Here is a 26356-nt window from a genome sequence, read left to right on the forward strand (position 1 = left end):
TCTCTGTTGTGACTGAATTGCGAGGTTGAAATGTGATGATGGTGGTGGTAATGATGTTGAGGATCACGATGAGGACAGTGTGATGTTCGGCTGTCGGTGCGGTGGCTCGTCACTTGGAGCGGTGGGGAACCGCACCTCTGATGAGCTTTCGGTCCGTGTCCCTGTCTTAAATTCTGGTGGGAACGAGACCAGAAAAGCGACAGAAGGCCGTGCTCGTCAAACTGAATACCATTCACCCGCCACGAATGAATGAACACTTAATCTAAAACACAGCTGTATCATTGAGTGCTGGACAAACCTAAGTCCCTTTTGCAGGTTCATATCTAGTGCCACCTCCAATTGGAAACATGCATTTGTTTACATAATACATTCGATCTCTCGGTGAGAAAAGGGGATAAAAAGACCCGCAAATATATCATTTTTAAACTCGGCACATTTGTCAATTACACTGTGTGTGGCCTTAAACTGAAAACAATAATTAGGGAACATTTCGGGGAATGGCTCTTCGTAAAATATAGAGGTCAGAAAGAGTAGAAAATAAGAGTTGGAGATTGCACTTGCTTACACCATGGGGTGGGTAGGCGGTGGCTGATGAAAATTAAATATGTAAAAAATATCTTTTTTAAATATAAAACACATTTTCTGATGGGTTTTTTTATTGGCAATAACCCAAATAGAAACATGACGTCATAAGACAACGGCGTCCAACAGCGTTCTACGTCACGCGGCATGTTATTGGGGAGGCGGGGGTGACGTCACGCGGTATTCCCGCGCCTCTGATTGGTCAACCGTGGCCGGGTGAGGGTATAAAAGCGCGCGCCCAACCCGGCGCCTCCGTCTTTTGCCCGTGAGCGCCAAGTTGTCGTTCTTGCGGTGACGGGGTCCCCTCTGTCAAAGGTTGCAGTCGCAACAGCGGCTGCTGTTGTTGCCAGTCGCGGAGTTGCTAGAGCCTGCACGATGCCTCCGACACTCGGGGCGGGTGCGGCGGGAAAGCGTGAGTCCACACTGCCCCCCGCCCCCCGCCGCGCGTGAGACGAATGGGTGGGTGGATCACGATGTGATGGGTGGATCACGATGTGATGGGTGGGTCACGTGTGTGTGCGATCAGTGTGTGTGTGTAGCGGTTAGCGTGCTGTGCTACGAACCTGGCGACCCAAGTTCGATTCTCGCTCACGGCCAACACCAGTGACGATTTTCTGAGCCGGTCCTGGGCCCACACTTAGGTCGACTCAGCCTAAAAGAGTACCTGGTGCGGAGTGTAAACATCGCCACTGGGGAGAACAAAGGCGGGCGGGCGTTGTGCTGGCTACCCCACCCCCTCGTGTACCGTGCCGGCCTTAATAGGTGCTCGCTAACAGCACTTGCCCCAACAGTCTGTCCAGGCTATACGGGGGATCTTTGTCTTTGTACAAGACACCCAGCTTGTAGCGACAGTACAGCAAGTAGGTTGCTGGGTTACGGCAGCGTTATCGCTACATAGTTATGTGCGCGTGTGTGTGTTTGCTCTCCCCTCGTATTTCTCCATGGTGTTTTCTCCTCGCTCCGTGGAGATGGAGCGATGAAATCCCGATCGTGCGTTCAGGTGCCGGGCGGCTGATTGCCTGGCAACGGATCCGCGCAGAGGAGGGGGGAGGTCTTCATGCAGCAGTGGATTGATCATGACCGACGATCATGATGATGAAGACCGCTGGGGTGTTTTCGAATGCCAGTGTCTGTGATTGTGGCACTTGCCTGCCAAGAGTGCACGTGGAGGGCGCGAGTGTTTGTTATGACAGACGCGTGCGTGCACGTGTCGGTGCGGGTGTCGGTGTGTGTGTCAGTGCGCGTGCCGGTGTGTGCGTGTGTCAGTGTGTGCACGTGTCGGTGCGCGTGTGTGTGCGCGTGTCGGTGTGTGTGTCAGTGCGCGTGCCGGTGTGTGCGTGTGTCAGTGTGTGCACGTGTCAGTGTGCGTGTCGGTGTCTGTGTGCTGTATTCCCGGTGTGTGCGTGTGTCACTGTGTCGATGTGTGCGCGTGTCGGTGTGCGTGCGTGTGTCAGTGTATGCACGTGTCGGTGTGCGTGCGTGTGTCAGTGTGTGCTGTATTCCAGTGTGCCACTGTGTGTCAGTGTACTGTATAAAGGTGCTCGCTCACAGCATTTGCCCCAAGGGTCTGAAGCCAATACGTGGGGGATCTTTGCTGTTGGTGTTTGTGCGCGTGTGTTCCAGTGTGTGTCGTCAATGTGTGTATGTGTTTGCAGGGGGAGCGGTGGTGCAGCGGTTAGCGCGCCGCGCTACGGACCCAGCCACCCGAGTTCGATTCCCGCTCACGGCCAACACCGGTGATGATTATCTGAACCGGTCATGGGCTTCCCCTAGGTCGACTCGGCCTCAAATGAGTACCTGGTGCGGTGTGTAAGCATCGCCACTGGGGAGACGAAGGCGATCGGGCGTGGTGCTGGCCACCCACCCCCTCGTGTACCGTGCCGGCCTTCATAGGTGCTCGCTAGCAGCACTTGCCCCTACAGTCTGTTAAGGCTACACGGGGGGGGGGGAGGATCTTTGTATTTTTGTGATACCAGTATGAGTGCGAGTGCGGTGTGTCTCGATGTGTCAGTAGATGCTCGCGAACGGCACTAACCCCACAACAGACGGTATGGCTGTAAGGGGGATCTTCGTATAAGTGTGTGTGTTCCAGTATATTCCGGTGTGTGTCAATGTGTATGTGGTAGTTTGTTCCAGTGTGTGTCTTTCGGTATTTGGGTGTGTCGGTATGTACGCCTCTGTGTGTGTGTGTCTTTGTGAGTGTTTGTGTATCTCTGTGTATTTTATATGCGTCCGGTATTACGTGCCAACACCTCTAGATTTAATATTTCTTTGCGTGTCACTTTCGTAGCAGGTTGGTGAAGGAGTCTAGAGGAGGTTCCGTGGAGTGCATAGGGTTTATTTATCACTCGCCACTGATGTGTGAGCCGTCTTTTAATTTGCACTGCTGGAATTTAGTCAAAATAAGCATTTTTATTGAGGCAATCTGCGGACTCGATACATCACGTCATGACGCGCGTACACACCGTCAAAATAAGCCGAACCGGTTATGAAAAGCACAGGATTGGGAAGATTTCCCGGGCTCGCTGCCGCAGACCATACAGGATGGGATGGCACCGAATGGGGGAAAGTGAAACTTTTTGTTAAGTAAGGGGAAATGGATGACAAGGAGAGAGAGAGTGATCTAACCAAAACTCTTTTGACATTAAGAAAATAAAACAGCCTAAACGAGCATTTTTTTCTTTACACCACTCTGAATCCGGCTCCCGTATAATCTGTAGTGGTTATGCCCCTCATCTATCAGTCCCTGTCTCCCAACCCTGATAATCCGAAATGTGATTCGATGGGATATTTTCTTGCGTGCATTCATTTAATTGGTGCATGGGGCTGAGATCGGTCATCACATCGCCACCTTTTGTAGATCGGCCAGGTTTCTGCATTCCAACCCTTGACTTCGGCAGTGCCGACTCGGCTTTCTGACCTCCTGACCCCGTGGCCTGTATATTTGCGACCCACCCCCCGTAAAAGATAAGTTGGGACACTGTACTGATTACCTCGCAAATGCCTGCGCTGCAAAGGAGCATGGATTGTCTTCATTCCGAGTTGTAAAGGTTATTTTGGCCCCTGAACCTGGGAGATTTTGTGTCAGAATAGTTGGAGGTGGTGGTGGATTGGGGACGCCTTTGGGCAGCAGTGGCTTGACCACGGCTGATGATGACCTTGCAGCACCCTCTTGAAAATGTATATAAATGTGTTAAAAGGGGAAGAGCACGTTTAACATGTTAAGGTGTGACACCCTTTTAAAACTAATGTTATTTACATAAAACAGGGCACCATTGTGTTTCAATGTGATTAAAATACAATTTTCAGACCAATATTATTCAGCAGCGTTTCCATCACGTAAATGTTCTCAGCATTGCTTAGCGATGCGGGCGTCCATTGCAAAAGAGATGTTTAAAGTCACAATAACCTCATAAAACAAACACTGTAAATATTAAATCCAGCCGTTCTCATTGCACCAATTGCTTTGGCACAGTCTCTTCTGCTGTCCCTTGGGGGGCCCCTGCTATTCTGCTTCTACAAAACTTCACTTGAGGACGGCTGCTTGCGTTGTGGCCGAAACGTCGTGAGAATTATTTTATTATGTTTTCTTTTTATTATTTTATTACTTCCCTTCTACGTGACTTTACCGAAAGAACCAAGAAGATTCACTTGATCTAATTTTTCTAATGGTTCCATGTCTCCTGCCGTTTCTATGCCAATGCCATACGAATGTATTCAAACCCCAAGTCTGACCTCTCACCTGCCTCCTCTTCTGTCACCACTTGTTTGGCTGAAGTTCAATGCTGGTTGCAGGATGATTTCCTACGACTTGATGGCAACAAAACTGAGGCCATTCTTCTCGGCTCCCCGCATTTACTGCAGAGGGTCTGTCTGTCAATCCAGTTTTCTTCATAAAAAATTAAACATCTCACTTGGCTGCAAAGTCAGTCATGGTTCTGTTATAACCTGCCGCTGTGACTGTCTATTGAACTCGGGTCACCGGGTTCATAGCACGGCACACTAATAACCACCGCTGCACCCAATGGCCTTTTGCCTCGTTCTAAAACTGATGATAAATGACTGTGTATTCTGCTGGTGCGGGGCAGTTCTAACAGCCCTGGCGGTGAGTTATTTTTTGCTCTCCCAGTCGCGCTTGTAACTGCTTGCGCACTCGCGTAACAAACTAAACAAGTAGGTTTTCCGCAGCCAATTTTCTGATTCGTAATTCGTTTATGTTTTTCCTCCTGTAAAAAAAAAGATTTTCAAATCTCGAAGATATTCACTTCTAAATCACAGCAAGACTGGTTTCCCACGCATGCAGTGGTCTTTTTTACCGCTTTGTTTTAGTCCAGTGGGGGACTGATGATGGAAGACCTAACCTCCCTCGGACTCTGGCGAGGCAGACGTACGGCGTTGTACTGTACTTTGCTTCACTTCAACCTTTCGTATGGCAAATGTAGATGTAGAGCCACAACTACAATTTCACATTCTTGTGGCCAAGCCAGATAACTGCGTCAGGACAGGGAAGTTTATCGCTGTGGGGTCTCCTTCGTATTCGTGGATCGGGCACTGTGTCGTTATACGTTGTAGGGTCTCTTCTGGATGACCACAGTCGCACTGTGATCATCCAGAATTTTCCATGTGTGCATCAGGTACATGCTGCATCTGACATGGTTTGCGCAGTAGATGCGATTTGGGGTGGACCATGAGCCCTTGTGGAAGATTAGACGCAGGGATCTTCTGCGTTGGGTCTTTTGCAAGGTGTTTGTATGCAAGTTCTTTTGAACTCCATTCACCGTGCACCACGCTGAACCCACCGGACGTTTCTAGAAAGAGGCCCTCTCCCTGCCAAGCCGTGACCTCTCACCTCGCCCGTAGTACTGTTTCCCAGCCATAGGCGGTCCTCTCATCTCAAGGGGAGAACCGAATGCAGTGTCCCCCCTTTATTTTCTAGGCGGGCTGGGCACGGAGCCCAGTGTGTGAGGGTCCACCCCACCCCACCCACCCGAAGCGCGAGTGATGACAATTTTTTAATGAGTGTTCTAGTACGGTATGCTCCATGGGTCTCGAACGGCAGCTGCCACCTCCTTGGGCCGTATATCTCCTGGAACTCGCCAGGATCTCGTTAAAATCCCGCAGGCTGAGCACGGTTAGTGCCTGGATAGCACTTAGATGGGCCACCACCACCACGCATATCCGGTGTTTCAGGCTGCTGTCAGGGCTACTCTGTTGGCAGCAGTGCAGCAAAATCCATTGTTGTACTATACTTCTGTGCTCCCTTGTCTATGGTCTCTCCCTTCACCCCTACAACCCGTGGGGAGGAGGCTGTCCAGCAGGAGATGAACATAAGGGATTTTATACGAACGGTATAACTGTCCGTTTCACAAAAAGACACTGTGCGGACGTTTGTCTTGTTGGCTGTGTGCTCACTGGGTGAGCTGTGATGTGCTGACAGAGATGGTGTGTGAGTGTGGCCTTGCACGTGTGTGTGTGTTTTAATGTAAAGTCGTTTGTCCCTGTGCCTAGGGAGTTGTGTTCATCTGATAAGAGATTAAAACTAGAAGGGAGATTGCGCTGCGAGGCATTCCTCGCCGTGTTTGCTGGTGGCCTGGGTCTGTCCCGTGACCTCTGCCAGTGAGCCTTCGACACTTCACGTGACCTCAAAGTACACCTCGCCGAGCACGAGCACATTGGTCACGTGGAAGTTACTCAGTGGAGAACGGCGGCCAGTTGCTGTGCACGTGCGTTAGCGGCGCGGTTGAACGCGGTGTGTCTGCGCCTGTATGTCTCTTGCCTCTTTTCCACTTGCACATCCGAGCCGTGCTGGGGCCGTGCCAAGCCAGCATGGTACGGGTCAGAAGGCACGGATTTCTTTTTCCACTGCATGAACTGAATCGTGCTACCAACGCATTTAAGTGACCTCAAGATGCATAGGTGATGCGATGACACTGCATTCGAGTCGCACCGACTGACATCACGCGCGTCGCATGCATTATTAGCACCGGTTCGACTCGGATTCAGATGTCCTCTTCAGACCAACGTGGCACCACTCGGGTTCTAGCTCAACTCGGCTCTGTAAAATGTCAGTGGAAAACCACCCATGCCACGCTGGTCCTGTGCTGGCGCGGCTCTGATGTGCGAGTGTAACAGGGGTATCGGTTTCCTGTGTACGTGCATCTGCAGTCGTGTTTCTGCTTCTCGCCATCGCTGTGTATCGACACGTATGTATGCCCGCCCGTCTGTCCGTCCGTCCATGTTCCCGTCTGCTCGCTTGTGCCGCCAGTGAACCTGAGGGAGCTGCTCCCCTCCGTGCTGCGCGAGCGCATCATGGTGCTGGACGGCGGCATGGGCACCATGATCCAGCAGCACCAGCTTGCCGAGGAGGACTTCCGCGGTGACGCCTTCCGCGAGCACTCCCGGCCTCTCCAGGGCAACAACGACCTCCTGAGCATTACGCGGCCTGACGTCATCTACGGCATCCACAGGGTGTGTACCCGCGTCTGTCCGCGTGTGCCCGTGTGCGGGAGAGAGAGAAGGAACGTCACTCCCTTCCTCGTGGTTGCTCGAACATGAGTCCACATCCACTGCTCCCCCCAAATGACGAGGAAACCCCATGGATTATGGCGATCACACGACATGCATGTGTCGTGACTGACTCGGAGACACTAAGAGTAGGAGGCACTGTTTATTAACGCGGCCTGACAGTAACACTTAGCAATTACGGTTCCCAGTCAGGACAGCTGGTAGACTGCCTGACTGGCGACGCCGAGACGGTGAAGACAGAGACGACGATGAAGACTCCAGCAGCAGTACGACGGGGATCCCCCCACTCCACACGACAGCCCTGAGGTCCCCTCCCGGGGCCCCTCTTATACTGTCAGCGGGGTCCCTCCGGCCTGTGACTTCCCCGGGGCAGTTGCACCGCCTGCGCACTCTGTGGCTACGCCATCGTCTCCTGCCCCGTGCAAAGCAAACAGAGCGTGCGTCGCGTGACTGGAAGTTTGAACAAAGTCAACGAGGGGACACGAGCCGAGTCGCAGCGTGCCGCTGGCCTCACAAGAGAGGCGGGTTGCGCAAGCGGCGATCGAGACCTTTACTCCTCCCACCACACAGTAACAAAAAATGATGACCATCACGACCTCTGACCTGAGCGCTGTGTGATGCAAACCCGTGGCGCGATTGCGGGTTTTGTCAAAATTATCGAGTTTTGCTGTCTACCAGGGGAGGTAAATTGATGAGTCCGTGGTTTTGCTTTGTCACATCTACCACCCAGTGATATTCTTGATATATATTCTAATTGTGGTAAAGTGTGGGTACAGCTACTTCTTCCAAGACGCCTGACCAGCGTGGAAGAGTAGGCCAAGCACCTTCAGTCTAGAGGGTCTCTCCAGAGCTCCCTCTGGTGAAGGCCCTTCTGCCAGCGGTGGCGTGAGCAAACGATCGCAGTCCTGCGCCTTTACCTTTGCTCTATTTCTTCTCGTGCCATCGGCGTTGGTGTCGCGAGACGAACACGTTCTCATTTGGACCGTTGGCAGAAAGCAGCGCACCACTTTGTGTCGGAGATCGACCTCTGGAACTGTACAGATGCTCGCTGACAGCACTTTCGCCAACTGTCTGTATGGCTACAGTGGGGGGATCTATGTAAGTCTCTGTGTGTGGGTGTTTGTATATATGTGTGAGGATGGTGCTGGCCACACTGTGTTGTCCTCTGCAGGCATTCTAACAGCATTTGCCCTGACGGTCTGTTCAGGCTATTCGGGGGATTTTTGTGCTCATATGTGGGTGTGTGTGCCTGTGTGCGTGTGTGCGTGCGTGCGTGTGTGCGTGCGTGCGTGTGTGCGTGCTCATATAGGAATACCTCCTCGCCGGGGCGGACATCATCGAGACGAACACTTTCAGTGGGACGAGCATCGCGCAGGCTGATTACGGCCTGGAGCACATGGTGCGTGTTGGTGGTGATGGTGGCTGGACTAAACAGCAGTGGATCCGCAGGGCGACCACTGCGCCACATGGCCATGGGACCACCTTGAGTTGATCTGATTTCTCACGGCAATCAAGTTGACGGATGAACAACCGGAATTGGCATTAACGTGACATTTTCTGAGCAACTCGAGTCGTCGCGCGGGTCGGGCCGCACTTTCCCGAAACATTAAATCATCTGCTGGTCCTGCATTCTGATGTGGAGGTCTGGCCAGCCCTAGGAGTGCAAGTCGCATATCTGGGGAATTGAGGCTCCTGTCCGAATGGGCAGCCAACTGGAGCTGTGTGCAGGCTGGTTACGCGTAGGCTTGGCACATGTGGTGCGTGACAGCGGGTCAGACTACACGGGGGGTGGGGCTGGTGGCTGGGGAGGGGGGGGGCGACAGATGACCCGGGTCGACTCGAGGGAAGCCTTAAGGTTGTCCTGCTTTTCCCACAAGTCGAGTTGCAGGACAACTCTAGTTGCTTATTTAAATGAGTGGCGTTTCCGCGACTTATCTGCGGCTGGATCGCCACACGCTTCTCTGGGGTAGTAGTCTGGCTTTCCACACCGATATTATTCGGCGGCATTTATTTACGTCGCCACCGGACACTACTGGTCTGGGACAATCGAGAGGTTAACGATGTATTTGGTTTACCTCCGCTTAGCATGGTTGGCTACGTACGGTGCGAAAGAAGTTCAACATACGTACATGCATACGTGTGGAGGCACAGAACATAGTACATTTATTTAACCATAATGCTCCAGGGCAGCGCCATAGTGAGTTGGTTGGGCACAGTGTCGACGGAGCGCAGCTCAGGACGAGGCGGTCCCGGTTGCCCACGCGAGGGTGTCAGACGCTGGGCCTTCACATTCTGTGCTCTTGTCTTGCAGGCGTACGAGCTGAACAAGGTGTCGGCGGAGCTGGCCAAGAGGGCAGCCAAGGATGTGGGCGCCGAGACGGGTACGGGCGACCTGCCGCGACCTGCGTTGCCACGCGCGATCCACGCAGCATGCACCTCGGCGTCGTTATAACCGACCGTGATCTGTCGACTCCTGGATCTTTGACATCATCGCTCGCAGTTTTGCGATGTAACAATTTGTCTCGCCACTGCACACGAACCGAATGTTCATCGCTCCATGCCCATGGTGAACGTCCTCGGGGAAGGCGTTCCTTTTTTTTTGGCTGCCGCTCCGGCGCTCGTCTTTGACTGCCTGGTCCTTATCCCTCGCCAGCGATGTGGCGTGGCCCCACTAATTTTTTTTTATTATCCTACCTCCGCATGTCCTTCCCGATTGTCCTATCGGTGCCACGTCAGTCGCCCTCTAATCCACGTGCTCCTCTTTCTTTGTCGCAGTCTTATTCCAAGCGTGCATCACCACGCTGCTTTCTGTGTCTTGGTGTCATTCCAAGCGTGCATCTCTTCATGCTGCTTTGCACCCTCTACAGTTTTTGCTCCATTTTCTCCGTCGGTCTCCATGCCCGTGATGCGCACGTCGTACGTCGCGAGTCGTTCAACGTGCGAGTTGACGGTGGCGTGTACGTGGTGGGGACGTTGCCGACGGTGGCATTTGCGCATCGACGTGGCACGGAACTCTCCGCTGGCGGTGTTGCTCGGTGCAGGTGTGCGCAGGTTCGTCGCCGGCGCCATGGGCCCCACAAACAAGACGCTGTCCGTCTCACCGTCCGTGGAGAAACCCGAGTTCAGGAACGTCAGTAAGTCCTCCAGCTGAGCCGGGGAGGGACTCTAGGAACATTTGGGCTTTCGCGCGTTGGGCAAGTGGCGACAGATGCGGCAGAATGCCAACAGGGGCCTCGGAGGTAGCTCGACATGGTCTGCTTTCGCGGGTCATTCTCTAGCACTCAGAGTTGCATTGCTCTGCAAGAGTTCCGAATGGTGGCTTCGTCTAACGATGTGTCACCGTTTTGCTAGCACAATCGGGATAAAATTGGTAAAACGACAAAAATAATACATTTGAATCGATGTCTCAATAATTTGAATACCTTGAGGCTAACCTTCCCTTGCGAGCGCTGTGCGTCGAAATACACTACAAGCTGTGCCCCCCGCCCCCATCCTCCCCCCGACCTTCCTGCCTACCCTGTGGCTAGCGTTTGACGAGCTGGTGCAGGCCTACACGGAGCAGGCGCGCGGGCTGCTGGACGGTGGTGCCGACATCATGCTGGTCGAGACAATCTTCGACACCGCCAATGCCAAGGCAAGTGGCGCGGGGGTGTGGCGAGTGGAGAAGGGGAGGGGCGAGTGTAGAGAGTGGGAGGGGTGAGTGGACTGAGGGTAAGGGGTAGGGGTTCTGGTCGTGGAGGAGTTGGGGAACAAAGACCAAGGGATGTGGAGGTGATGGCCCAGAACAGGAGTGAGTGGAGAATTGGAAGCACGTGAGTGGAGGCTATACTGGGCAGAAGAATAAGGTTCATGTGAACTTGAATCACAAGTCATTCTTTTTATTTGTGTTTTTGTGCAGGCCGCTCTCTTTGCTCTGCAGCTGCTCTTTGAAGCAGAATTTGAGCCGAAACCGATCTTTGTAAGTGTTGAACGCAAACTCGACACGTTGCGTATTTTCACATTTACCTTGTGTCGTGTGTGTCCCTTTGTGACGGCTCGTGTACATTTGTGCGTGTGCGCGTCGAGGTGTCGGGCACAATCGTGGACAAGAGTGGCCGCACGCTGTCGGGGCAGACGGGGGAGGCGTTCGTCATCAGCGTCTCGCACAGCCAGCCCATGTGGTGCGACGCATCATTCCCTACCGCCGTCACCCTCGTGCCACGACACTTACGATTGTACTCGGACTTTGTTATTATTATTCAAGCCGGCGAGACCCATCCGAGCAGCTCCAGTACGAGGGCGAGCGCGGCCCAGGGATCACTGGGGCTTGCGCCGGTTACAGGCCATCATCGCACTGTGCAGGGAGTGTGCGCACTAACTGAGAGAGCAAACAACAACGAAGCTATTGATGCGAAACCCATGCCAGAAACTTATTGCGGACAGGATAATAGATGGTGCGGAAAATACATATTGTTAAACTCGCACCACGACGCTCACAACTGCCGTGCCGCTTGGTTCCCACAGCCTCGGCCTGAACTGCGCGCTGGGGGCGGCCGACATGAGGCCCTTCGTCGAGGCCATCGGCAAAGCGACGTCCTCCTTCGTCATCTGCTACCCCAACGCAGGTGAGGAACCTCACCTCCTATCGGTGGGGGTGTGCACCGTGTGTGTGAGATGAGTGTCGATGGGGGTGTGCGGCATGTGTGTGTGAGATGAGTAACGTTGGGGGTGTGCGCTGTGTGCTGTGCGTTCCAGGTCTACCAAACACGTTTGGCGATTACGACGAAACGCCGGAGATAACGGCAGGGCACCTCAAGGTCCGTGACCCTTTGACCCGTGCACCCCACAAAAGCCTCCCCTGCTCACTTGCAATCAATCAATTACCCAATGGGCTAATGAACAAAGTAGCTATCAAGCTAATAACCTTGTCAAGGCAGGCTAATAAAAGTATTGTTATGCTTTGGTACCTGTGATATATTTTCTCTTGATCTGTCGTTGTTTGTCGTCGTGCATTGTTGTTTATCGACGTTGTGCAGAGCTTCGCCCAGGACGGCCTCGTCAACATCGTGGGCGGCTGCTGTGGGACGACCCCCGCACACATCAAGTAAGCCCCCCTCCCCTCACCGCGCCTCCGCGAACACTCCCCCCCCCCACCACCTCTTCTCTCCCCCCACCGCTTCACTCCCCCCCCACTGCTTTACTCCCCCCGCCTCTTCACCCCTCCCCCCTGCGCTCCCCTCCCCCGCCTCTTCACTCCCTCCGCCGCTTCACTCCCCCCCTTGCCACCACTCCCCACCGCCTCCCCCCCCCCCCCCCCCACCACTTTACTATCCCCCCCCTACCCACCCATACCTGTACCCTGCTCCCCTCTACCCCACCTTCACTGTCCCCGTGCGGCATGGCTCTGCTGTGTGACCCCGCAGGGCGATAGCGGAGGCGGTGCGGACGTGCAAGCCCAGGGTCCCACCCACATCCCCCTATGATGGCTACATGCAGCTTGCGGGTATGCACACACACGCACACAAACACGCGGACACACACGGGCACAAGCACGTGTGCGTATGCACGCACGTGCGCATACGCACAGGGTATCTGGTGGTCGTCCATGTCGAGGGGCAGGTGGAGTCGTGAACTTCTGAACGCTGCTCACCATACCCTTGCACTCAAAAGGTGTGCCCTGCCGACCCCTGTCCCCGGACCCACTGACTGATCACCTGACCACCTGACCCCTCGGGCCTAGGCTTGGAGCCGTTCCGCATCGGGCCCTACACCAACTTCGTCAACATCGGCGAGCGCTGCAACGTCGCCGGCTCCCGCAGATTCGCGAAACTCATCACGGCCGGGAAGTACGAGGTGAGGCCTGCGCATCCCTCCCCTGCCCTGCCCACAACCCCCCTCTCCTCTCCTCCGATCTCCTCCTCCTTCGCCCCCACTCGCCCCCACCCTCCCCCAGCCTCCTCCTCCCTCCTCAAATGGGATTACACGTTACAGACAGCAAGGTGACTGTTCCTAAAAGTGAGAGGGGATGATGGTCCGGTGGTCGAGATCAGTGACGGAGTCACAGCCAATGGAGAGAAAGCGTCCGCGTGAGGCAACCGCCACGGAGACGGAGCAGCAGATGCTATGGATGGGTTGCGGCATCGCAGCGCCGTAAAGGTTGTCAAAGACCTGGGGGGGGGAAGCCGGAGGCCATCACTAATCTTGTGAAAAAAGCGGAACAAAATCTGAAAAGGGCAAATCGCTATTCGGGCTCTCTCGTGCTCTCTTTCTCACTCCTCTCTCTCTCTATCTTTGCCAGGAGGCGCTGGCGATTGCAAAGTCCCAGGTGGAGTCCGGTGCCCAGATCCTCGACATCAACATGGACGAGGCGATGCTAAACGGAGTGGAGGCCATGGCGCACTTCTGCAAGCTCATCGCCTCCGAGCCCGACATCGCCAAGGTGGTTTCACTTTTAACAACAAAAATAATGTCAATTTGTAATGCTCCGCCGAATAGGATTCGCTCGCTCTCGAAGAGAGAGAAAGAGAATGTGGCTGCTGCCTTGCCGATTGAGCCAGCCCTGCCATCATTCGCCTAAGCTCTGCGGTTGTCTATATGTTAAGATGTTATCGACCAATCAGAATGTGTTTTACATGTGGGAGGAAAGTGGAGCTAGTAGAGAACAAACCGACTACTTATGTCCACTTCCATCTCCCGCTCACCCATCCCCCCTCTTCCTTTCCCCACCAAATAAATAAAGGTTCCGCTGTGCATCGACTCGTCGAACTTCGCGGTGATCGAGGCCGGCCTCAAGTGCTGCCAGGGCAAGTGCGTGGTGAACAGCGTGAGCCTCAAGGAGGGTGAGGCCGACTTTCTGGAGAAGGCCCGGGTGGTTAACCGCTACGGGGCCGCCCTCGTCGTCATGGCCTTCGACGAGATTGGGCAGGCGAGTGGCGGCGCTGGCGACGATCGTGGGTGGTGGCAGTGGTTGGTCACCAATAGTGGGTTGGAGATGATGCTAAAGATCACAAGGATGCTGATGGTGGTGGTGATGATGGTGATGAAGGTGTTGTTGGTGAAGGTGGTATCTATATGTGTGGATGGTGAAGGTGGTGGTGGTGATGATGGTGTAAGGATGGTGTTGTTGGTGAAGGTGGTATCTATATGTGTGGATGATGAAGGTGGTGGTGGTGGTGGTGATTATGGTGGTGGAATATATGTTGACCGTTGGTCATGATGAGGAATTGATTACCACCATGGCAGTGATAGTTAAAATGAGGATAGTCATGATAATGATACTTATCATGATACTTATCATTATCATGAAAGTGGTGATGATGACGACGACGAAAATAATATTGATTATGACAACAATGACGATGCTCATAATGATGATATTCATAAAAACGATGATGATGATGATGCTGACGACACTGACTGAGGCGACGGCGGGCTTGCACCCAGGCCACAGACGCCGACCGCAAACTGGAGATCTGCTCGCGCTCCTACCAGCTGCTCACGCGCTCGGTCGGATTCAACCCCAACGACATCATCTTCGACCCCAACATCCTTACCATCGCCACAGGCATGGAGGAGCACAACCTCTATGCCATCACCTACATGGAGGCTGCACGGCGCATCAAGGTGGGCCCCCCCCTCTCTTCCCCAACGGAGCCTCTCATTGTCAAACCGTTGCATCATTCATGCAACTTTCATCTAAAAAATGCTGAAAATCTCGAACCATATTAACGTAACAATTGGTACGAGACACAACGCAGAGACACAAGACGAACACGGGGCACAACACAAACAATGTCTGGAGATAGTTGTCCCTGCGTGACCACCGCGTGACCACCGCGTGACCCCCCACGTAACCCCCCCTCCACGTGACCCCCACCACGTGACCCCCACCACGTGACCCCCACCACGTGACCCCCACGCTCTCGCCCCGACGGACGGCAGGCCACGCTGCCTGGCGCGCGGGTGAGCGGGGGCCTCTCGAACCTCTCCTTCTCATTCCGCGGGATGGAGGCGATCAGGGAGGCCATGCACGGCGTGTTCCTGTATCACGCCATCAAGGCAAGCCCCGCTCTTGCACCACACCAAACGTGCACCGCACACACATCACATGCGCACTGCACACGCCCCGCACACACCACACACGCACAGCGTGTGTAGTGCACACACACATGCAGCTCACAGTACATCATACACCCACACCGTTGACACAATGTACACAACACACACCGTATGTAGCACGCACATGCACATACACACTGCTTGTACCGCAAATTCCACGCGAGGCATGTGACATCGATTCACCCGCACAGTGGTCTTGAGTTAAATTATATTTTTCGTGTTGTCAGTGTTTTAATGTCTTGTATCGATTATTTTTGTGTGAGTGCATGTCTTTGTCTTTGCATGTGGGTATGTGTCTGTCTCCATGTATATGTTTGTGTGTCTATCTCTCTACGTTTGTATGTGTATATGTGTTTCTGTATAAATGTGTGTGTTTGTCTCTATGTATGTGCGCGTATTTGGAGCAGGCAGGCATGGACATGGGCATCGTGAATGCAGGCTGCCTCCCCGTGTACGACGACATCGACAAGGACCTGCTGGACATGTGCGAGAAGCTCATCTGGAACCGCGACCCCGAAGCCACGGACAAGCTGCTGCAGTACGCACAGGTGCGTGCGCGCGTGTGCTCACGTGTAAGAGCGTGCGTGTGTCCGCCGACGTGTAGGTCCGTGCGTTTGCCCGCGTGTGCGTGCGCGCGTGCATTTGCCCGCCTGTGCGTGCATCGTTTTCTCTCCCCTGTTCCCCCAGTCTCTTCTGTGGCCTCCTGTCTCCACCCCACGCTTCCTCCCACTGCTTCCCAACCTCTGCGTGTGACACCTTAACCTTCCACCGCCCCTCCACCCCGACCCCCCTCGCACCCCCACAGTTGCACACCTAAAGGCAGCAAAAAGGCGGTACAAAACGACGAATGGAGGAGCGGCTCCGTGGAGTCCAGGCTGCAGTACGCCCTCGTCAAGGTACCAGCCAACTTGGCTTGACACTTCCCTATGCCTACTCGGCCTAAAAACGAGTACTTGGGTGCGATGGGAACGGTCATCTGGGGCCAGTGCTGGGATTTAGATGTGCACGGCCGGGCGTGTGCATGGCGTGCTCGCGTGACCATCATCGGTCACGTTCTCCCCACTACTTGATGAAGGCCTCCCCACCCGTGTTACTATCCCGCCGAGCTCCTACGCACGAGCTGATCTCGTCGCTCCATCTCCGTGGTGCACGTCCCTCTCTCGGGTGGCTGCCGCTCGGCCGTGAGTCTCAACCACCGGCCATGCTCCCTCTTTGGTGCCATGATGCGTCTTGGCCCTCGTAATCACATATCTAGCCTGCACATACACGCATGTAATCTGTATATAATTTTCATGTAATTTGCATAAATCACAACTGGACTAGACCTTCGGTTGCACAATTTTACACGTGTGCATCCATTGAGCGGTCAATTGCTTGCCTCGGTTGCGTGCAACTGCATCGCTTGTGTTTGTGTGTACGTCTGAGCAACCGGTTGCGCGAGCGGTTGCTCGCAGGAGAGACGAACTGCACCGTCCGGCGACGGCGGTTTTTGATGACGCGTCTGTCCGCGCGCTGCACGTCGCGAACTCCGAGACGCGCCGTTTAACTTCCTGCTTGTGCAACCACTCGCTTGGATGTGGACAAAGCCGGCCGATGGTTGGGGGGCACGAGGGGGGCCCGGCTTATGGATCGGCGTTTATCATCTGCAGCGCCGGCCCGCCTAATCGGACGCGCGTGACGGACGTCTGCGACCGGTTCCCCCCTAGGGCGTCGAGAAATTTGTGGTGGAAGACACGGAGGAGGCTCGCCTCGACCACGTCCAGTACGCGCGGCCGCTGCACATCATTGAGGGCCCGCTCATGAGCGGCATGAAGGTCGTCGGCGACCTCTTCGGGCAGGGAAAGATGTTCCTGCCGCAGGTGAGGAGGGGATGCCCCGGGACCAGAATATCCGGATCATCGATCTTTGAGAGTTTAATATTGAAACCGGCAAAAGGGGATACCAGTCCCGGATATACTGGAAACCAGGCACGTGAATATGCGGATGGTTGACCCTCAAGGGTTTAAGATGATGTGTGCGGTGACAGTGACACGGTCAGAGGGCGGTGCAGATTGACGAGTGTCTGAGCTGTGTAGGTGTGTGGCAGGAGCTGTAGTGCAGTGGTTACAAACCCGGTAGTCCGAGTTCAAATCCCGGCCATGGCTAAGATCGGTGGCGAATATCTGCATCAGGCTCAGGTCGTCCCGAGGTCGACGAAGCCTCAGATGATCACCTTGTGTAAGCACTGGGGAGACTAAGGTGGTCGAGCGGTGGTGTCGACTACACCGCTAGCCCCTTGTGTGCCGTGCCAGTCTTCATTTGCGGCACTTGCTCCTATACAGTCTGTGAAGCCTACACGGGTGGTGGTGGGGATCTTTGTCCGTGTATGTAGGTGATAAAGTCGGCGCGTGTGATGAAGAAGGCAGTGGGACACCTCATCCCGTTCATGGAGAAGGAGCGCGCGGAGCAGATGATCCTCTCTGGCTGCACCGACGAGGTGGTGGGTGGCGCACGCTGTCAATCCGCACCGCGGTCACGACGAGGGCGCCGCTCCGTGCCGCCAGGGCTCTCCTCCAGCGCGTGTCCCCTACGTGAAGATCACCTGGGGCGGTGGTGCACCTCGCCTAATCTGGTGGCCTGGAGCCTGTGGTGTGGAAGTTCCACATTCCAATGGCGAGGACCGGTCTGATTAGGATGACCACTGTCAAGTTTCGGCCTCTGGAGCTGGGTTCGGTCAAATTTGGTGAAAATTCTAATTAATACCCAAAACCTTACACACGTTCGTCAACAACACCGTCTGGCCTGAAGAGAAAAAAATTCACCCGTAAAAACTAAGTTTTTCACTATAAATCCTTTATATGCGTGGCGGCTAGAGTCCTCTCGTCCTCTGGCTTGAGATGGCTGCCACCTATGGGTCAGATGATTGCCTGCCACCATTAAGCAATTGGTAATTAAATTTAAAAAATGTCCTAAAAAGTGTAAAATTTTGGAAATAAATTCTCACGAAAATAAATTTCACGCACAACGAGTCTGTGTGCAAAATGTCAGCTCGATTGGATCACGGGAAGTGGGTTAAAAAACGACCGAAAGATTTGCACGGTCGTAAGCGCACAAGCAAGCAAGCGAACTTAATATAAAGGATTTAAAAATATATAATAGGCGACGTTTCAGGCAATGGTCCTTCTTCATAGTACATAAATAGAAACCATCAAGAAGGGCTATTGCCTAGAAAGTTAGCTATTTATCCTTTTAAGGCCACAGTGTTATTGGCAAATGTGATTTAAATTGTTTTGTTATTTGTGCTTTTGCACCACTGCCTTCGCGGCAGCACCAGATAATTGATATACATGTATACTGATCAGTGTCTAGACTGAGACCATCACACTCCCGACTTAATGTCCCAATATAAAGTTCGGGAGCTCAGCTTACTGTATCATCCTCACAAAGCCGCCAGCCAGTCACACCTCGATCTCTCCTAGACCTCTATCCCCGCCTGTATGTTCATATGTTCACATGTTTATATGTTTACATGTTGAAGTTCTGTCGCCACCGTACGTAGTCCACCGTGCTAATCGGAGTTGCGGGGGAAGAACAACAAACGAGACAACCTCCACCCTCACTTCCACCCTCACCTCCCCCACGCGTGCGTGCGTGCGTGCGTGCGTGCAGGACCCGTACCAGGGCACCATGGTGTATCATCCCCACTGAGCCACCTAGCCACACCTCTATTTCACCTCCACCCTCATCTCCACCCTCACCTCCCCCACACGTTCGTGTGTGCGTGCAGGACCCGTACCAGGGCACCATGGTGCTGGCGACTGTGAAGGGCGACGTCCACGACATCGGCAAGAACATCGTCTCCGTGGTGCTCGGATGTAACAACTTCCGGGTCATCGACCTGGGGGTCATGACCCCGTGCGAGAAGATCCTGCAGGCGGCCGTGGAGCACCGCGCAGGTGAGGGGCCCGGGCTGAAGCGAAGCGATCCGTAATCCACTGCTGGATGTGGGCCTCCACGGAGGCACAAGTCTTGGCAGGGGCAGGGGGGCGGAGGGTGCAGGAACGGAGGAGGTAATATGACGACACTTGACCACGCCCGTCAAGTGTAGTTTGGCGAAGGCGGGAGCATAGGAATACAGTACAACAATGGCTTGTGTTGCACTGCTCTCTGCTGCCCGCAATATAGGCCCACATCAGCGTATGACAAGCTGCCATGAATGGTGGTCGCCCATTCCAAGCGAAGTCCAGGCCCAGAAAACCTGCTTAGCTTTCGAGATCTGACAATATCGGTGGCATTCCGAGTGATTTGGTCGTCAGCAATAACATTCCCCAATTACATCGCAGCGTTACGGTTGCATTTAGCCCCACACCACTGGGTCCCCTTTCCCTTCAAGCAAAATTTCCAATGTGACTTTGCCACTGACCCCTGCCCCGACTTCTTCTGATGCCCCCCCCCCTACCCCTCTCCCCCTACCCGCTGCCCCAACCCGCTGCCCCCTCACCCACGCCAGACTTCATCGGGCTGTCCGGCCTCATCACGCCCTCGCTGGACGAGATGATTCACGTCGCTCGGGAGATGGAGCGCGTTGGGATGCGAATCCCCCTGCTCATTGGTGGGGCCACTACTTCCCAGTGAGTGGCTGCAGTTGGGAGATGGGGGGCGGGGGGGCGGGGGGGCCGGGGGGAGGGGGTGTGACCAATCACAAGCGGACATCCTCGATCGAAGCAGCAGGGAGGGGGGGGGGGCCTTGTAGGTTTTTTTCCTTCCCGTTTGCAGTGCATACTCGGCTCGGCAGTAGTTGAATGATGATTTTAACTTGTCACATGTGCCGTGTTTTCCGTCGAGCCGTTGTTCCTGAGCTGTGGACTGCGCGGCCGTGGGAAGGGGTCCGTGAAAAGGGGCCCATGGGAAGGGGTCCGAGAGAAGGGGTCTGTGGGGAGGGGTCCGTGCAACTGTTGCACAGATGACGCCGGTCCATTATCACGATTTCGCTTGCATTGTAAGTGGTTTGACGTTGTTGTGGTTGCGGTTGGATGAGCACAGGCGGCACACAGCGGTGAAGATCGCCCCGCGCTACGGTGGCACCGTGGTGCACGTGCTGGACGCCTCGCGCAGCGTCGTGGTGGTGCGTCGTCTCAACCACCACAACAACCACAGTCACCACCGTCACCATTGTCCTCAAAACACCACTCCCGCCATGTCCGCCAGCACTACCACCAGCATCACCACCACGAATATCATCACTCGTGTTACTGTAATTGCCACCACCATTACTATCATGCCATCACACCACCACCAGTCACCACCACCGCCTGCACTGCTATCCATGGGACGGCCTCCGCGTGGTTAGTGTCGAGCGTCACGCGATCCGTGTCTCCGTGCGCGACACAGTGCTGCAGCCTTCTGGATGGCACCGTGCGTCAGGACTATGTGGAGGAGCTGGCGGATGAATACGAGGAGCTGCGGCAGGAGCACTATGACTCGCTGAAGGTGACCGACCGCGACTCGCCCAAGGATACGCGCCCAGGGGCCATCGCCTCTAACCCCTGACGACGATGATAGTATTCGTGATGGTGGTAGTAGTGCTGATGATAGTGCCGACATCGTTTACATTACTGCCCTGTGCGGACCCGCAGCCCAGGTTTCGCCATCACCAAAATCGTCAGCCCTAACCGTTACCTCCCCGCCCCCCCGTCGCAGGACCGCAAGTATCTGGGGCTGCAGCAGGCGCGACAACGCGCACTGCACGTGGACTGGGCCTCGCACCCTCAACCCGTGCAGCCCAGCTTCCTGGGCACGCGCGTCTTCCGCGACTACGACCTGCACCGCGTCGTGCCCTACATCGACTGGCGTCCGTTCTTCGACGTGTGGCAGCTGCGCGGGCGCTACCCCAACCGCGCCTACCCCAAGATCTTCAAGGACAAGACGGTCGGTGAGTTCGACCGCTCGCTCGCTCGCCCTTTCAATTGCTCACCCGTTCACTTACTTACCCGCTCACTTATTCGCTTAGACACAATCCCGCTCGCCCACTTGCCCGTTCAATCGCTTGCTTGCGTGCCTGATTGCGTGTCTGATGGCTTGCTCATTCACGCACTCACCCAGTGACATCCACCCACGGCTCGCTCACCCTCTCACCTGCCCGCTCGTCCACTCGGGTCACTCTCCCGTCACCGCCCCCTCGTGCGTAGGCGAGGTGGCGCGTAACCTCTTCGCCGACGCCACCGCGCTGCTCTCGGAGCTGCTGGACAGCGGGCGTCTTCACGGCAACGGCGTCGTCGGCTTCTGGCCGGCGAGCGCCGTCGGCGACGACATCCACGTCTTCGGCGGCGACGAGGAGGCGAGGGGGGACGACGACGACGTGGGGGAGGGGACCTCGCCCGTCGCCGTGCTGCACGGCCTGCGCCAGCAGGTGGGGGTCCCGTGGGTGGGGGGGGGGGGGTGGTGGAGGGGGGAGGGTGGGAGGGAGAGGGTGGGGGGGGCACTGCTCCTACCTTATTACACACATTCTTTATTTTACACCGTACTCTGACCGCGCATGTGACAAAGGAATTAGGGCGCAGCCGCAGAGATCACAGATTGAATGCCGCCGGTGACAACCGCGGCGTTAGAAAGCGTTAGATTGCGCAATGCCTCCGCCGCATTTAAAATAACAACGATCTACGTAATGTGATGTATTTACTCGCAGGCGGAAAAGGACTCGTCGGATCCGGGCCCGTACCTGTGCCTGTCGGACTTCGTGGCGCCGCGCAGCGCCCGCGTGCGCGACTACGTCGGCCTCTTCGCCGTCGGCTGCTTCGGCGCCGATGAAGAGTGCCGGCGCTACGAGCGCGAGCTCGACGACTACCACTCCATCATGGTCAAGGCCATCGCCGACCGCCTCGCCGAGGTCGGCGCTATCCCAGGGGCGGGGGGCGGGTGGGGGGCTGGGGAAGTTGGGGGGGGTGGGGGGGGGGAGCTCACCACGAGCCAAACATCCGAAGCGCGCACGCGGACGGTGCAGAGTGTTGTCCCCTCGTATTCGCGGCGGCTTTTCTCTGAGCAGTCGGTTTCCTCTCGCTCGGAGCTCGTTGAGCAAGGGGTTGTGGGTCATGACAACATCAAGTCGAGCACAGGACCCGCCGTCAGCAGCTCGTTGAGTTCAGATGTGGGGTCAGCTTTTATCTCCTTCCAGGGTAAATGAAACTAGCACCACTTCATGCAAACTTAACGGCGGCGGTTCTGGGACTAAACCGGGTCACGTTCTTGAGATCCGAAATATCTCGGCTGGTGCTTCGACACAGCCATTATGAATCCGTTGCCAGGGACACCGAAACCCCGTCGGCCATCCCGCGACGGTGCCGGGTAGCGTTGTCCGCTCTGTTGCTGACGCATGCGTGCGTGCGTGCGTGGCACGGCGGTGCCGCCCGGCCGAACACAGGCGTTTGCGGAGGAGCTGCACGCTCGCGTGCGGCGCGAGCTGTGGCGCTATGCGCCGGACGAGTGCGCCGACACGGCGGAGATGCTGCGCGTGCGCTACGACGGCATCCGCCCGGCACCGGGCTACCCCAGCCAGCCCGACCACTCAGAGAAGATCGCCATGTGGCGGCTCGCCAACGTACAGCGGGACACGGGTGAGCGCCCCGCCGTGGACCGACCGATCGATTGATCGATCGATTCATTGATCGATCGCTCGAATTGGTCGCTCTCACACTCTCACTCCTGGAATTGTAGGCTCGCTCAATCGCTATCGAACTCACCTCGGTTTTATCAGTGTCTCCTTCTCTCCTGTCTTTATCTCTCTCCATTCCTCCCTCTCTGTCCCCTTCTGCTTTTATCCCTCTAATTCTGCCCCTCTTACGCTCTCACCTTCCTGTCCTCTGTGCCTCCGATTTCTCAATCCCTTTGTGCCTGCCTGCCTGCATCCCTCTCCATCCTACTGCCACACCCTGGGTCTCTCCGTCTGCCTCGCCCATCACACCCACTGCACTCCTTCCCGCTCCCCGTACTTCACTGTCACTGATCCCTCTATGCATGCCACCCACTTGCCCCCCCCTTGCCCCCCCCACCCTCCCCCCCCCCGTCCAGGGATCGAACTGACCGACAGCCTCGCCATGTCCCCGGCGGCCTCTGTGTGCGGCCTCTACTTCTCCAGCCCCAAGTCCACGTACTTTGGGGTCGGCAAGATCACCAAGGAGCAGGTGACGGCACCGCACCCCCATTCAGTGTCCACCGATAGTGAGGTCAAGGGTTAAATGTCCGGCTCGTTCATTCTCCTCCCCCATCCCTTTGCGAAGTGTCTTTATCCATACACAGTCTTCTTTAGGCATGTGTTGGGTTTAAGTTGATGGTTCAGCTCAAGGATGGATTCATTTTTTTTGGTCTTGTTATAATTCAAGGTTTTCTGCCTTGTTTGTAAAGCTTTGTCTGCTTCATGCGCATGCAATTTGGAATACTGTGCATTGTAATAGTCTCACGAATTACTTGATGTATATATCACAACCGTAATAATCTACAGTGTCGCATGGTTGCATTGCATGCCTATTCACCATATTGTCATCTGCTTTCCACCCATGTCAGTAAACCCTCACTTCAAACCCTCTGAGCATATATTTTTTCATTCCATCCATTTTACAAAAATTTGCTAGCTCATTTGCTATTGTGAAAAAATTCAACTTCTCGAATAAAAAATCGTTGTTGCAATTGCTGTGTTGATATCACTGTGACGTGTCGTTGCATCGTCCAGGTGGAGGATTACGCGGCGCGCAAAGGGATCGCCTTGGAGGAGGCGGAGCGCTGGCTGCGACCCAACCTCGCCTATGACGCTGACGCTGACGCCGCCAATGGCTACAGATAACGGTTCTCACCGCCGCCGGGGCGTAAACTGCCGCCACCGCGGGGCTAACGCTTGCCCGCGCCGGGAGACGACGCCGCCACTCGCGCCACTCGACCCCCCCCTCCTCCCCCGCCACGACGTCAACAACATCCCCCGATGGGTGGCGGCTCCGGTGAAATACCGCCGATAAGGCGGCCACGCGTGGAGGAAAACGAAAACACTACGGTTGAATTTTACTAATGCTGCTGCTGTGGCTGCCGTTAGCAGGCACCCAGCGATTTTCAATGGTGCTCAGGGTGTGGACGCCACTTTTCGCAGTCCACTCTGACGGACGCATCTGTTTACTGTGAAACCCATTGTGCTGCAGTCGCTTTGTACCGCTCGCTCATTCGTCCGCTCACTCGCTGCACCGCAGACGTCGTTGACGGACGCCGTGGGGGTTGAGGGTGAGGGATGGGTGCTGCGTGTCAGTGCCACACACCCAGCGGAACATTTTGTGGAATGCTGGGAAATAATTTCAGGATGAGAAATTGATTGCATAGAAATTTAGTTAATTATGTATATGCCTGTATATGTATATGAAAACAAGTTGTACATCAAGTATACTTGTTTATTTAACAATTTAGCAGTCCATCGGGCACGCAAAGCACGTAACGGAGTTAAATTGGTCAACTCGGAGAGATGTGGCACTGAGGTCACGAGTCCTGGGGTAAGTTGACCTTTCGTGCTACAGGCACTCAAACGCCCAGGGTTCAATTTCGGCGGAGTCTGTCCAGAATACATTGCAGTATCTGTGCCAGGCACACCACATCCGGCAGCGTGTCTCTGCCACTGTGGCTGTGGATCGCTTGTCACGCACTTCCTCCAGTTTCCGTGCGACCCGAATCCGTTCCAGGTCTGTAACCCGACAATAATTCGGCACCCAGCACACCACATCCAGTATGTACGTATGTTAAACTTCTTTTGCACACACCGTATGTAGCCAACCGTGCTAATCGGAGGTGCGGGAAAGGACAACTTACTAAACACAAAAGGCAGTACTAAAAAAACGAGTTTTCAATCGAGATGATTTAAATGTATACCTCTCACTATGACTGTTTTCTACATGTCCAGGTGCTCCGACGTATTACACTTACAGTATTTTCATCTTTCTTGAATTCCTAATTTAGGCCGAGTCTCTCCCTCTAGGGCAGGGTTCTGCAATTAAAATAAGAAACGCCATTTTCGTTCGAATTCGATAAAAAAAAAAACTCTTTCAACAGCCGCAATGCACGTGTTAAATACGAGACGGGGTGGTCCTTCATAAATAACGTCTCAAAACGGTCCTTAATGAGCCGCATGCGGCTCCGGAGCCAGTTTGCCAACCCCTCCCTACGGTGATCTGGACTCCCACAGTGATCTGGGCTCACACGGTGAACTGGACTCCCACGGTGAACTGGGCTCCCCCACGGTGAACTGGGCTCCCACGGTGATCTAGACTCCCACAGTGAACTGAGCTCCCATGGTGATCTGGGCTCCCACGGTGATCTGGGCTCACACGGTGAACTGGGCTCCCACGGTGATCTGGACTCCCACAGTGAACTGAGCTCCCATGGTGATCTGGGCTCCCACGGTGATCTGGGCTCACACGGTGAACTGGACTCCCACGGTGAACTGGGCTCCCCCACGGTGAACTGGGCTCCCCCACGGTGAACTGGACACCCACGGTGAACTGGGCTCTCCTATGGTGAACTGGACACCCACGATGAACTGGACTCCCACGGCCAGAGGTTGGCAACCAAAATAACAGAGCCATTTTTTCCCCAATTTCAAGAGCCACCGCATGTGGCTCCAGGTAGCCGACCTCTGCTGTGGAGGATCTCGTCTCTAGAGGTCCCTCTAGTCGGGGTCACGCGACTGGCAGCAGTGGTGGGAGCCGAGCCATTGCAGCGCTGCAGTTTCGCTCTGCTTGCTTTGGGTCACACCTCACTCTTCACCGTCTTATGCGTACGCTCGCATCAAACGACTGTATGTATCACTTGAAATAGATTGTTTTGATACAGAATTTATCATGCTATATTTTGTGTATGTTTAAATGTTAATGCAGAGAATTATTTAACAATTAAAAAATTACTATGGAGTTTGTGTTCACACTTTTGATGACTACTCTACCGTTTGTAGTTTTTGCGTGTTTATGCAGTCTTAAAAGTTGCAAAATGTTTACCCAAGTTTAACGTTTTACACAGCACTTTTGTTAAAATACTCTTCCCCTAGATGTCTAATTTGTGTTGGCCTGTGTACGTATATTCCTTACTTTTAGTTTTCATCATGAATGTTGCTATATTTCAGTGTTATTTTTGGCAAACTTTGCCCACGTCATTT

The 26356-nt window shown here is 54.7% G+C and overlaps 1 protein-coding gene across 2 annotated transcripts; it reads left to right on the top strand.

Moving 5' to 3' along the window:
• Positions 1–78: 78 nt before the first annotated feature.
• Positions 79–26114, top strand: MTR (5-methyltetrahydrofolate-homocysteine methyltransferase). 2 transcript variants are annotated; one of them, XM_061547141.1, is made up of 31 exons: positions 79–994; positions 6848–7050; positions 8417–8506; positions 9419–9488; positions 10149–10241; positions 10635–10741; positions 11006–11065; positions 11173–11267; positions 11611–11711; positions 11842–11903; positions 12123–12190; positions 12510–12589; positions 12827–12939; positions 13385–13525; positions 13826–14011; positions 14530–14709; positions 15028–15144; positions 15612–15776; positions 16035–16100; positions 16911–17063; positions 17576–17683; positions 18971–19139; positions 19694–19814; positions 20227–20308; positions 20575–20673; positions 20884–21115; positions 21372–21592; positions 21869–22069; positions 22601–22793; positions 23248–23360; positions 23906–26114. In XM_061547141.1, the coding sequence occupies exons 1-31, from the start codon at positions 958–960 to the stop codon at positions 24014–24016; spliced, it is 3837 nt and encodes a 1278-aa protein (XP_061403125.1). In that variant the 5' UTR covers positions 79–957; the 3' UTR covers positions 24017–26114. The 2 variants fall into 2 exon arrangements, with proteins under 2 accessions (XP_061403125.1, XP_061403133.1); XM_061547149.1 differs by having other exon boundaries at positions 15612–15766; positions 16010–16100.
• Positions 26115–26356: the final 242 nt, after the last annotated feature.

Source organism: Lethenteron reissneri, chromosome 8 (assembly GCF_015708825.2).
Source record: "Lethenteron reissneri isolate LAM-NWPU_2019-01 chromosome 8, ASM1570882v1, whole genome shotgun sequence".
NCBI classification, from domain to species: Eukaryota; Metazoa; Chordata; class Hyperoartia; order Petromyzontiformes; family Petromyzontidae; genus Lethenteron; species Lethenteron reissneri.